Source organism: Staurois parvus, unplaced genomic scaffold, assembly GCF_062004578.1.
Source record: "Staurois parvus isolate SC_StPar_1 unplaced genomic scaffold, SC_StPar_1.0 ptg000137l, whole genome shotgun sequence".
In the NCBI taxonomy this organism is placed as follows: Eukaryota; Metazoa; Chordata; class Amphibia; order Anura; family Ranidae; genus Staurois; species Staurois parvus.
Window position 1 is genome coordinate 12,441,362 of NW_028317933.1, and position 13,805 is coordinate 12,455,166.

The window sequence follows — 13,805 nt, forward strand, 5'->3', positions numbered from 1 at the left end:
GGAGAATGTGGGGGTGAGGTGAGGGGTGGATAGGTAGATTTGAGTATCATCAGCGTAGAGGTGGTAATTGAAGCCGTGGGAGTGTATGAGTTTGCCAAGGGAGGAGGTGTAGATGGAGAAGAGAAGGGGTCCAAGGACAGAGCCCTGGGGGACCCCAACAGAGAGGGGGAGGGAAGAGGAGGTGGCACCGTTGTAGGAAACGCTGAAGGAGCGTTGGGATAGATAGGACGAGAACCAGGAGAGAGCGGTGTCTTTGATGCCAAGGGAGAGTAGTTTGTTAAGGAGGAGGGGGTGGTCAACTGTGTCAAAGGCTGCTGAGAGGTCTAGGAGAAGGAGGACAGAGTAGTCGCCTTTGGCTTTGGCGGTTAATAGATCGTTGGTGATTTTGAGGAGGGCAGTTTCGGTGGAGTGTAGGGGACGGAAGCCGGACTGTAGTGGGTCAAGGAGGTTGCTGTCAGTTAGGTGGGTGCTTAAGCGATCGTAGATCAAGCGCTCAAGGAGCTTGGAAGTGAGTGGCAGCAGGGAAATTGGTCTGAGGTTGTTGGGGTCGGTGGGGTCAAGGGAGGGCTTTTTGAGTATGGGGGTGATGTGCGCATGTTTTAGGGGGGAGGGGAAGACGCCAGTAGAGAGGGAGAGATTGAAGATGTGGGTAAGGGAGCGGATGAGGGAAGGGGGGGGTGACCGGAGGAGTTGAGAGGGGATAGGGTCCAGGGGGCAGGTAGTGAGGCAGGCTTCTGAGAAGGCTTCTGGTGACTTCCTCAGTGGTAGTAGGGCTGAAGGAGTGCAGTGATGAGGGGGTTACGGTAGGCAGGGCCTATGGTGTGGTGGGGGGCAGTGCCGTTGCGGGGTCACAGGAGGGGAGAGATGAGGGGGTGATGGAAGGGGGGAGGCTAGATGGGGAGGTAGATTGCAAGTTGACTATGTCCTTGCGGATTGCGTCAATCTTGTTATGGAGATGAGTGGCAATCTCGTGGGCGGTAAGTGAGGTACTGAGTGGAGGAGGGGGGGGGAGAGAGCAGGGAGTTGAAGGTGGAGAAGAGTCGGCGAGGGCAGGTGGAGAGGGTGTTGATCAGGTCAACGAAGTAGGCCTGCTTGGCGGTGTGGAGGGAGGAGGTGTAGGTGAGGAAGGCAGATTTGTAGAGGGAGAATGCATGAGGGGACCTGGTTTTGCGCCATAGTCTCTCCAGCGCACGACTGCGATGTTAGGGACAATTTAGACAGGAGCCAACTCACCTACCAGCATGTCTTTGGAGTGTGGGAGCAAACCCACACAGTCACAAGGAGAACATGCAAACTCCAGGCAGGTGGTGCTGTGGTTGGGATTCAAACCAGCAACCCTAGTATTGCCAGGTGGAAGTGCTAAACATTTAGCCACTGTGCTAGGCTAATGTTTGAATTTGCACTTTCACTGGATGAATTTTTTTAATAAATTCCCCCTATTTAAGAGAGAGACAGTAACTGCACTGAGCCCTCTAGTGGCTACGTTACAAATCTATATACATAATACTGTATAATAAAGAAATGTAAGAGTAAGTATGTAAACATGAGAAAGACATATAAAATGAAGGTAAACCCTGCAATATTAATTCTAAATTGTCACCCACAGAAGATGCACTTTATTTTCCCTTAAAAGCTGTTATCTCAGCATCCTAGACATGTATTCATCTAAACAGCAATTTGCTCCTGAATGATTCACACAAATAACAGAGATGTTTAGGCCAAGACTTGCTCAATGCTGTCATTACCGATAATATTGCATAAATTCTCTGCTGGCTGACCGGCAACAAAACCCCGGAAATCCCCACATTTCTAGCCTCTTGCATAACATTGAATTCGCCTACAATCGGTTAATCTAGAGATGCTTGCAATTCAGGGTGCCCTGCCCAAATATGACATTTGAGGATTAATTCTATCATTAGTAGAGTTCCTTAAAGTTTATTAGGTTATTAGGAAGCAGAGTTCCTTAAAGTTTATTAGGTGATAATAAAAAGTCAGACGCGGAACCGGAGCGAGACTTTCATAATGAGTTTAGACTGCTCGTTATAATGGGATGGAGAATAAATCTAAATATAGAAAATGAAAATATTTATATTAAAGTTACACTAATTTATTTCTAGGAAAGGGATAAATAAGCAGTAATTATTCATTCTTAGCAGCATAGAGTCATGTGTACATGAGAAAGATCGTGTTTGGAAAAGAACTTAAAATGTAAACGATTTTCTCTTTTTTGCTCCTAATTGCTGTTTTTTTGACCAAAAATACCATTGCAAAAGTTTTTTTTACATCGTTCAATAGTTGCAAAAAGCACAGGGAGGCATGTCAAGGTGTTGTCAGTCATATTGTAACCGGGCTTTTTTGTGGCATTGATGTAGTAAAGACTTCTTTCTGGCAACTCGACCATGCAGCTCATTTTTGTTCAAGTATCGTCGTATTGTTCTCTTTGAAACAACCACACCGTCTTTTTCCAGAGCAGCCTGTATTTCTCCTGAGATTATGTGTTGGTTTTTCTTTGTATCCAGAACAATTCTTCTGGCAGTTGTGGTTGAAAACTTCTGTGGTCTACCTGACCTTGGCTTGGTAGCAGGAGATCCTCGGATTTTCCACTTCTTAATAGGTGATTGAACAGTACTGACAGGCATATTCAAGGCTTTGGATATCTTTTTATATGCTTTGCCATCTTTATAAAGTTCCATTAGCTTGTTGTGCAGGTCTTTTAACAGTTCTTTTCTGCTCCCCATGGCTCAGTATCTAGTCTGCTCAGTGCATCTGCGTGAGAGCTAACAAACTTATTGAATATCTATACACTAACACTAATTGCAATTTAAAAAGCCAAAGATGTGGGAAATTAACTGTTAATTGCCACTTTAACCCATGTATGTCACCTTATGTGTCTGTACCAAGGCCAAACATTCCAAGGTATGTAATAAATCCTGTATAATAATGTAATCTTTTGATCATGGCCATTTGGGTGACTTATGTTATCATTATGATTTAAAAACCAGCCAAAAAAAAGGAGCCAAAAAAGTATGTAATAATAAATGGCTTCATACAGTATGATCAATATCCTTAAATAAAAGACAGTTTCATGACATGATCAGTCATATTTTCAATATCAATGCCAAATGTTACGATTTCTGCCAGGGTATGCAAACTTTTTAGCACAACTGTATGATATGTAGAAGGGGTAGGAGAAGTTATCTGTAATCCTAACAAGCTTGCTGTCTTTGAATGACAACGTGGCATAGATACAGATTGTTGGGTGAGTGTTGAAAGGAAAGGTTTTACTGACAAGATCACCAGGTAAAAGGAAAGGAAATTAAAACTTGAAAAAGGAAAACAAATATAGCCACCAAATCTAAGAATTGGTAAGCTGCAATATATTAAATTTTTTGGAGGGTTCAGGTGCACTTTGAAGTATAGTTTGGGCCTTTTAAAGGACATAGCTTTTACAAGGCAGGAGGTAAGGGAGAATCCCCCCAATGGGATACATACAATAAAATAAAGGAAATAAAAGGGAAAAAAATCCAAAAAAAAAAAAAATTTAATTAAAAAATAGTCTAGAATGTGCTTCTAAAGCTTTCCATTTACATTACAATTTGTTTAAACAACCTTCTTAAGGGGTCTTTTAAACTTGTGGTTGTGTGGGGTCATTAAAACACACAGCTGGGCTGCTTTTTTTTTTATCACCCCTAAGCTGAAAAAGCACCGGACAGGGGTGTTCAGATGCCATGGTCACGATGCTTTGTTCTTTGCACGGCACAAAAACTACTGCTTGGCGAAGCACCGCAAATGGCCAGCAACACCACTGTGGTGCAGCAGGTACAGGAGTAAAACACCTCTGAAAAGCATCTGATTGCTTTTCAGGAGTGCCACAGTTCAGACACAAGTCTACCGTATCCTTTGCCTTAAATCTACTAACAGCTGCACAGTTTGAGTGCGTTACCAGCTGGACAAAAACTTTGTGAAATGTTTAGGTAGGCCCTTAGAATACATAGATTTAGTTCCTCTAAAGCAGATTGTACAGAGTACAATTACATCGTAGCAGTTATGGCCATTTTAAAGTTAAACTCCTTCCAGTTTTGGATAGAGTGTGGAAGGGTAAGAACCTTTTATCAGATTTTTATTAGTATCCATGTCCCTATAGGGGAGATTTGCCTTCACTTCCTGTCCTGAAAACACAACAGGTTACATAGTTACATAGTTAGTCTGGCTGAAAAAAGACAAAAGTCCATCCAGTTTAACCATTAAAAAAAAACCAAAAGTTATAATCCTATACCCACAGTTGACCAGAGGAAGGCAAAAAAAACCAGCAAAGCATGATCCAATTTTCTCCTGTAGGGAAAAAAATCAGAGAGGCAATCAGATATTCCCTGGATCAACTTTACCTATAAATGTTAGTAACCAGTTATATTCTGTGTATCCAAGAAAGAATCCAGGACTTTTTTGAAGCAATCCACTGAGCTGGCCAGAACCAACTCTTGAGGGAATCAATTCCACATTTTCACAGCTCTCACTGTGAAAAAAACCTTTCCGTGTTTGGAGATTAAATCTCTTTTCCTCCAGGTGTAAAGAGTGCCCCCTTGTCCTCTGTGATGACCTCAGGGTGAATAGCTCTACACCGAGTTCACTATATGAACCACTGATGTATTTATATTTATATTTAGGTTCTTGAAAGGAATTTTTTTTCAAACTTGACAGCTAACTCAGGAATCAGTTTCCTCATTGGCAGATTTCCTCAATACTTTTGCTTTGGTGACAACTAAAAAATATTTAACTTCATTTCGACGAAAGTCACCAGACCGGGAAGCAAGAGTCCGACAAACAGGGACACTAACAGCAGGAAAACCTAACATTGGTTATAACCCTAACTTATTCTCCCCAAAATGTGAAAGAAATTGATTTGGCCATAATTGATATGGCATCTCATTTTAAAGGGACTCTGTCACCAACTTTGAAAAATTGCAGGTAAAAGAAAAATCAAATGTTTTGAATGCATTAAATCCAAGAAAGATCAAATCCCTAGCACAGCCCATTTCCTCATTGCACATCATAGGCCTCTCCTCTTCTGGCAGTGTCTAATTATTAGCAAAAAAATCCTCAAAGTAATTCAGTAGCGCAAGATTGCATAAACATACATATCAAAGTGAAACTTATAAAGTGAAAAAGTCCAAGAAAGTCGTTAATGAGCCCAAAAATCTTAAAATTCTCCAAGAAAAATCACCAATTGTGCAAAATGTAATAGTGTCCCCTTTCGGGTGTGCACTCACCACATAGCTATGCCTCCCATTCTCATGGTTGGTTAAATTGCTTAAAGATGTTTATCCAAAGAGAAGAAGATCAACTCCCACTCAATGTCAATCATCTCTTCTGATTCACCAAGATATCCCTCTTTTCAAGATACACAGGTGACATTGCATAGATGGATTGATAATTGGTATAAAGGTCTTGAGAATGATGTACAGCCAACCTCCTTCCTAGTGCGCTGTTCTCCCTTCTCTCCTTGGACCGACAGGGGGGTGCAGGCATGTTCACAATATCACTTCTGGTCTCCTCTTCTACCAATCCAACGTTCCTTCGTTTCTGGATCTGGCTACAGACAAAGAGAAGAAGATCAACTCCCATTCGATGTCAATCACCTCTTCTGATTCACCAAGATGTCCCTCTTTTCAAGATACACAGATGACATTGCATAGATGGATTGACAATTGGTATAAAGGTGCTGAGAATGATGTACAGCCAACCTCCTTCCTAGTGCGCTGTTCTCCCTTCTCTCCTTGGACCGACAGGGGGGTGCAGGCGTGTTCACAATATCACTTCTGGTCTCCTCTTCTACCATTCCAACGTTCCTTCGTTTCTGGATCTGGCTACAGACAAAGAGAAGATCAACTCCCACTCGATGTCAATCACCTCTTCTGATTCACCAAGATGTCCCTCTTTTCAAGATACACAGGTGACATTGCATAGATGGATTGATAATTGGTATAAAGGTGCTGAGAATGATGTACAGCCAACCTCCTTCTTCCTTTGTGATCATCTCTCAGATGGTCATGCAAAAAGACAAAGCACATAAGAACCCCAATGGTGCAGTACAAAAGAGCTCATTTATTCACTTACATTGACAGCCACTTACAAGCTATAGATAATATTCAAGCCCAAAGATGTTGCAGATTAAAAAATACGGACAAACAAGCTATGGAAATCTCTGCAGTGCTCTCACCACCGTCAAGTTCCACAAAATGGCACTGTCCACGTCACTTCCGATTCCGTTCACGTCACGTCCGGTTGCCGCACAGCCCCCCAAGAGGGGAAAATACAATAGAGGGTCACTTTAGTGGCAGCTCTGAGTCTGCTGGGGCTGCTGACATCACATCCAAGATGGAGGCAGCAGTTTCAGGGCTTTTTTGGATGTCAGAGTGAGGCTTTTACAGATAAATAACATGCGTAAAGTAGAACATACAATCCAATAGAAAGATATTTGTTGAGTCTGGCTATAGGGTATTTTTAAGAATGTGAATGATAGTGTGCATTAATAAGAAAATGTGCATTTGTGTTTTCTGTCCTCCAGGCTTCATCTCCCGGCTCTATCCAAAGCATTGTGATGCTTGTAGAAAAGGAGACATCTCCTCAGCTGGAGAGAATCCCCGGGCTGCAGGTGAGCACCAGGATATTTTTGTTGGTTATGTGTTAGAGAAGACACTGGTAGCTTGTGATGAGGCAGAACTTGGTTTACTTGTGTGGCTTAAGAAACAATTTTCTAACACCATTATAATTTTTGTTATAGCATTAGAACCACTGGTAGCCCCAAGGATAACAGCAGCCACAATATATGGAGAATGTGTCTATAAAACATAATACGTGATCCTAGGCTGGTCACAAAGTCTTTTAGAGCAGCTACCCCACAGATAGAAGAAATATCTGTAATATAGAAAAGGGAACAAAGGAGGGCGCTTCTAAGTGCGGGAGCAAACTGACTTATTAAAAAAGAAATAACAATTTACTCACATATAGTAAAAAAAATGTGTGCTTATCATATAACTCAAAGCTGTCATCTCTGGTAGCAGGCTGTACAAAAGAACATCCAGCTTAGCAGAGGACACTGAGCCGCTAGAAGTAATGTAAACACAGGCACAGGAGCCGAACTGCCAGCGTTATTACAGTGTGGGAACCGCTAGGCTGACATATAATGCCTGGGGCATGTAGGGGGCATGGCTACGCATTTTGAGGCTTGAGCAAGGGGTGTTTGGCCTCAATAAGCCCCTTATTTCTTCTAATAACCAAGTGCCCTCTGCTCAGTTGGATTTTTTTCTGTACTGCTTGGAACCAGAGATGACGGCTTTGAGTTATATCATATGCACACAATTCTTCTACTATATGTGAGTGGTTAAGTAATTCTTTTTTAACTAATCCATTTATTGCTGCACTTAGAAGAGCCCTCTTTTGTTCCCTTTCCTAACACCATTAGGCTGTATTTGCACGGATGTTTAGCCACAATACAAATCCCAGCGACAAGAATCTACTGATTCCTGATGCCAGGATTGACAGCAGCATGTGGATATTGCTCTGGTAATCGCTGGCTGTGTGGACAGCCAGGAATAGCTGTGGCAGTTGACAGCCTGTCATTGCAGTGTGCGGGCTCAGTGTCCACAGCTATCTTCTCACAGCTGTCAAGCTCATTGAGCCGGTGTAGTGGTTTGGGGATTTGAAATCCCTGCTCATCTCTCCCTTCTTTCTGCAGGGCTTCTGGGATGAATCAGAGCAGGAGCATAACTACAGGGGTTGCAGGGGTAGCAATTGCAACCCAGCCCCATGCTCCAGGGGTCCTGTGCACCCCCCTGTACATCTGGATGGGAGGGCGGCCGCACATAGACGAACCAATGTCCTTAATTTTGCAGCCGCTAAATGCCGGCGGGAAACGCAAGTTTCAGCGGCTGCAGAAGGACAATGGTGGGCATCAGGTCCTCTACATGCTGCCGCCCCTTCTATCTAGGTCCTACTCCAGGTCTGTGTGCAATGTCCAGCTTGTCATGCCTGCGCCTCAGGAACTCCAGCATCACCTCCCCACTCAGCTCTGCATTCATCTGCTGACTGAACTCCATAGTGCCCAGCACAGTGCTAGGGATCCTTGGAGGGGGCAAAGCTGAGGTTGTAGAGCGAGACACTACGGTCCAGTATGGTGGGAGAGTAGCTGACAGCAGCCATGGGGTTGCCAGGGAGAGCGAAAACATGGCGAGGTTATGTTAATAGTAACCCCGTCCTACTCCACTTAGTCCCCCCTCTTGTTCCTGAGCCTGTCCCCCCCACCTGTCCCTGAACCATACACTGGAAGGCTGAGCTGCAAGTCCCAAGACCCCTCCAATCTATGACTGACTGTGGGGGTATTAATACCCCATAATACTCTGTATAACCCCCCATATAACAATAGAGTATTATTTGTTACCAGGGGCATAACTACAGGGGTCGCAATTGCAACTCAGCCCCAGGCTCCAGGGGGCCCATGCAGTGCCTCTATACACCTGGATAGAAGGGGCAGCATGTGGAGGAGCCAATCCCCTCCATTTTCTTCCTGCAGCTGCTGAAAGCTTGCTTCTCCTCCTCTCCCTCCTGCAGGAATTCAGCAGCTGCAGGAGGAAAATGGAAGGCATCAGTTCCTCTATATGCTGCCCTCGCTGCCCCTCCTGTCCAGGTCCTGCTGCAGACAATTGCTGTGATCTGTCCCAGAAGCCCTGCAAAAAGAAGGGGACAATGAGTGGGTATTTCAAATCCCAAGACCACGACACCAGCTGCCTTGGCACTGACAGCTCATCACCCATGGAGGTAAGTGGAGCAGGAGCAGGGGAGGGTATAAGGTTTTAGTTCACCTTTTCATTTTTTTTTTAAAAAGGTATACTAACTCCGTAATTATGGATCAAAATCTATTTACCGATGTGTGGCATATCGACCCAAAGTGTTGTTGACTATAGATCAATTATTCATATTGGAAGAGATTGGTCATAAAAGAAATTGATCATTTATTGAAGCTTGTATGGCCATCATCAGGCTGGGCGCATACGTTTCCATGTGCGTTGTTATGCAATGTTATGTGCATTTTAAATGCACATTTTCATACATATTAATGCACGTTTTCTTGTGCCTTTATATGCATTTTATGCATTCGGTGCTGCTTTGCTGGGTTCTACCAGCCAATGAAATGTTGAGTAAAGTTGAGGTTGTTGTGGGTGAGACTGGAGACCATGCACTTGAAACATGCTAAAGTGCAGCTTACATGCATATTCATTGTTGCCTTCAAAGCACTAAAAAATGGAGCTGCACTTTTTTTGCCCAACATGCATTAACACAGCGCACAGATGTAAACTAGCACAATGTGAAATCTGAGCTCCTGAGACCATGTGCTCCAATGTGTTCTATCACAATACTGTGAATGGGGCCCTATTGTAAGGGAATCATTTACAACTGGTAATGGTTATTTCAGCCTTTCATTTTAAATGAATTTCTTTTTTTATTAGAAAAAAGGGACTTTATTCTGGTAGATGATTAATATTCCTGATTCTTCTGTGTACAGGTAGAAGTCCTGACATCCCTGAAATCATTGGGCCGTTCGGTGGACATTGGACAGCTCACCTGGGACCTCGGAGGCACCTACCCGTACTGTCACAGCGAGTGGGTCCAATTTTATCAGGTGCCACTGCCTGCTAACAAGCTGTAAAGTATAACTAAACGATCCATGTCTTGGTGTGTCTGTCACCGCATCTCATTTCACACCTGGTCTGCATGTTAAATGCTTGTCTGCCTCTGATTTATGATGGAAACACACCAATGAGCAACACTGGAGAGCCATCAATGTTCGGCTGCATCTACTGTGAGCAGTTTAGGAACCATCTTGTTCCATTAGTAAGACAGATGTGAGCACTAAGTGTACATCGCACTGGATTTACATGGCCAGCAACATGTGTTGCTGGTCTTCATTAGTCTCTCTGGTAAAAGTTGGGAAAGACATAAACATATGTCTTCTGTGCCGCAGGCTGTTCGTCTGCCACTATTTCAGGTATTATTCAAAAGCCTTTGTTAAAGGAAACCTGTCATAAGAGAGATACAGAGGCAGCCACTGTTGGTGTTCTTCTGAAAATTATAGTTGCCTGGCTGTCATGCTGATCCTATATTTCCAAGTCACTTGATGGAACAAGATGAGAAGATCACTGACTCCATACATTTTCCAGATCAGCGACTCAGAAAGCATTAAAACCTTGGGTTGTCTGACGGCCAGAGAACAAGCAATGCCATACAATAGCAGCCCACTTTCATGGAATTCAGGGTATGGTGGTGCATGGGGATCTGAGGAGTTCGAAATGTTCACTGAAACATTAGGTGGGAGAGCCCTTATAGTTTTGTAAATGACTCAAATATATTGATTACCTTTAAAAAAAGTGAAATAAAAAAAAAAAAGAAGTAACTTACATCTGCTGAGGTTGCAGTGACCCCATAGGGTAAATATATGCAACCTTCTGTGAACACAGGTGGAGAATACTGTGCCTCAACACAGGATGAGGTTGTTCTCAATGCCATGGGGTTCCCAGTCCTGGATCCTCTGTGGGGTTCTTAGGAATGTGTTTCTGTAGGTCAGGTGAGTTGGATGATGTCGAAAAAAAGCCTGTTGGTGTCCTAATCGGCAGAGGTGTCCATGGTACAGCATATCAGGAATAATCAAACATGAGTGTATCACCTAGAACTGAGGAAGTGACAATTTAAAGCCATGAAATGCATTTTCATGGTGAAATAAAGCTCTTCATTGTAAGGTAAACCGGAAGACCCCAGTTTCTTTTTTAAGCACATGACAATGGATGAGTTTGCCGATCGGACCACTGACAGGCTTTTTTAGATGTCATCCAGCTCACGCTCATTGAAGGTTTCTCTCTTTACTTTAAGGCTGAGTCAGAAGTTAAAATTCAGGTTATGAGGGTGCATGGGCAGACCAAAGCACTTAATAGGCTTTCTTATAATATAGTATTTAGTAGGGCTACATTCATGCCCCCTGTTACGAAGTTTCATTATTCCCTCTGTAATCTCCATATATAAAATGAGTCCATGAGTAGACCAAAGCAGTGGGCCTTCTTATGGTTGAGTATTGAGTAATTTTACATTTTTGTCCCATGTTTCACTTCTCCAATTGCATTCTGCATAGTATAAAATGAATAAAATGTCAAGCAAAGCAAATGGGACCCATCATCCTCCACAACTCCCCTATAATGGTACTGGCCAGAGAGCAAAAACTCTTAATGGAAGTCTGTACTGAGAGAAATGAGTAGGATTCCATATGTAATCCTCCTTTGATAATGCTTATCCTGTGGGTTCTACACTTACTAAGTTATTGACCCAGAACAAGTATGCAGATCAGGCATTTTGACTTCATTGGCTATTGAAACCAAAACCAGCCAGGCTTCTAACATTTCCAGGAGGACAACAATATTGGTCGCCATCTTTCTTTCAACATATGTATCCTTTAAAATAATTTGTTTTTAATGAATATTTCATCACCCCTGCACTCAGGCCGCTGATTAGGAGGCAGCATCAGTCCTCCTGTACAGGGCCGAGGCCAGTAGGGGGGGCCCGGGCAGAAGGGGAATCAGATATGGGAAGGAGAGGTGGTGATCAGTGAAGCGGGAGCAATTAGAAGAACTGCTCCTCTGGGTGTCTCTCCCTGCTGCAGCTAAAAGCTGGTTTCTCCTTCTCTCCCTCCCATCAGTTTTCAGCTGCTGCAGAGAGAGGCGGACAGATCACATTCCCTGTCCAAGACTGGATTCCCCCTGCTATAATGATTTTAGTGTATTCTAAATGAAAATAACATTTTATTCTTTTTTTCTACAGTTTCTACATTTTAACCCTTTGTTAGGACAGACGGTGTTCAAATCTAAATTACAGCTAATAATGAAGAAATGCAAACACAGTACAGACAGGGTTAAATATGTTAAACATTACTCTACAACCCCCCCACAAACATTACATAGCAGGGAGATCATGTACAGATTTTTAAGCAATTAAAAAGCACTTAACAAGGTAACCACCAATTTTTAAGATTTTTTAATGTTTTGCTATGGTAATGTGCGCACATAACAAATATAAAGTAGGTGTTATCCCAGATGGCTGAGGTAGTAGGGAAGCAGCACAGGACATTTGACACAAAGCAAACGTTTGAAACAATGAGACAGTTTATTGCCCTTCAAACTTTAGGGGAGCTGGACTATGGCCAGTGGGAGTAGAAAATGCCCTGGCATCGGTAGGAGTAAACAATGCCATAGGCTTGGTGGTCAGCGGGAGGAATAATGGTGTCAATGGGAAGAATAATACCCCATCATTGGCAGCAGTGGGAGAATTAGTTCTCCATCTTTGGTGTCAACGGGAGGAATAGTACCCCATTGTTGGTGTCAGTGAGAGAAATAGTACCCATTGTTGGTGTCAGTGGGAGGAATAGTGCCCCATCATTGTCAGCAGTGGGAGAATTAGTTCTCCATCTTTGGTGTCAATGGGAGGAATAGTACCCCATTGTTGGTGTCAGTGAGAGAAATAGTACCCCATTGTTGGTGTCAGTGAGAGAAATAGTACCCCATTGTTGGTGTCAGTGGGAGGAATAATGCCCCATCATTGTCAGCGGTGGGAGAATTAGTTCTCCATCTTTGGTGTCAGTAGGAGGAATAGTACCCCATTGTTGGTGTCAGTGGGAGGAATAGTGCTCCCTCTTTGGTGTTAGTGGAAGAAACAGTGCCCCAAGGGCCTGATAAAGGCAAGCAAAGGGTCACATCCAGCCCACGGGCCGCTGTTTGGAAACCCTTGGGAACCTCTAGCCTAGAAGGACAGGAATATATATTAGCGCCTTCCAAAAACAACAAACAGAAGGATAATTGTCTATCCTTGAACCTACCATGATGCTCCCTACATTGGTTTGCATACCATTTGAATCTTTCTCTCTTCTCTGTAGCGGAGGGAAGCATCATCGCTCAATACCTTCCCTATGGTGTTAGTAGTGAACCAATATTCGAAAGCTATGCTCCAAACTGAGAACAATGTAATTATTGGACCAGCTGTATATTATATATTATCTCAGTTCTGCCAATTGCCTGAGTGATTTCAAGTACAAGCATATTGCTGATAATTAGGACCACAAGAGGAACCTGACATTTTCAAGGGTTGCTGTGTGCTGGCAGCACCTAGTAAACCATTAAACACCAACAAGGAGTTAGCTTGTAGATATGCCATGATAAGCTTTTGATTTTAATGCAGTAAAGTGACAGCTTGTTTCAAATGAGTTTTTATTTGTCTTTGGCGCTTAACAGTTCCTTTTAGTAATCTCTGCAGGGAAGTCATTTACAGTCCTTCAGATAGAATCAATACCTACTGGGAAGTGTTTGCTCAGCTTTCATTATGTATGTAGAGGTCCTTCAAGAAAGAATTAAACTGTGTGTTTAAAGCCTAACTCCAGGCTTACCTTTCTTCTACTGTTATGTACTGTGTATGGGGATGTTGTCCAGTTTGAAATCCTACTGCATCAATTGTTTTTTGCACAAGCTGATCGAAATTTGTCCAGCTCAGGAGGGACAGTTCCAATGCAGTGTGTGCACCACTCAACTTGAAGCTTCTTACTCTTCCCATGTATTACCATTGCTCCTCTGCACATGTGGTCTCATAGCTCATTTCCTTTTCTTTGGTTCAGAAACTGGATGCTTTCCTGGCAGACCTGAGGAAGGCCTCTGATTTACTACAGCATGCCATCCAGGAGCTGGGTGAAGGTAGCACACCTCAGGACTCAAAGGTAGGCC

General features: G+C 43.2%; 1 protein-coding gene across 1 annotated transcript in view; it reads left to right on the forward strand.

The window, feature by feature from the left end:
- KIAA1755 (KIAA1755 ortholog) overlaps positions 1-13,805 on the forward strand; it is a 141,816-nt gene that overhangs the window by 52,089 nt on the left and 75,922 nt on the right. Inside the window, exons 6-8 of the mRNA XM_089673365.1 lie at positions 6,566-6,652; positions 9,560-9,676; positions 13,700-13,798. Coding sequence (XP_089529491.1) covers positions 6,566-6,652; positions 9,560-9,676; positions 13,700-13,798 — 303 coding nt within the window. The remainder of the gene's footprint in view (positions 1-6,565; positions 6,653-9,559; positions 9,677-13,699; positions 13,799-13,805) is intronic.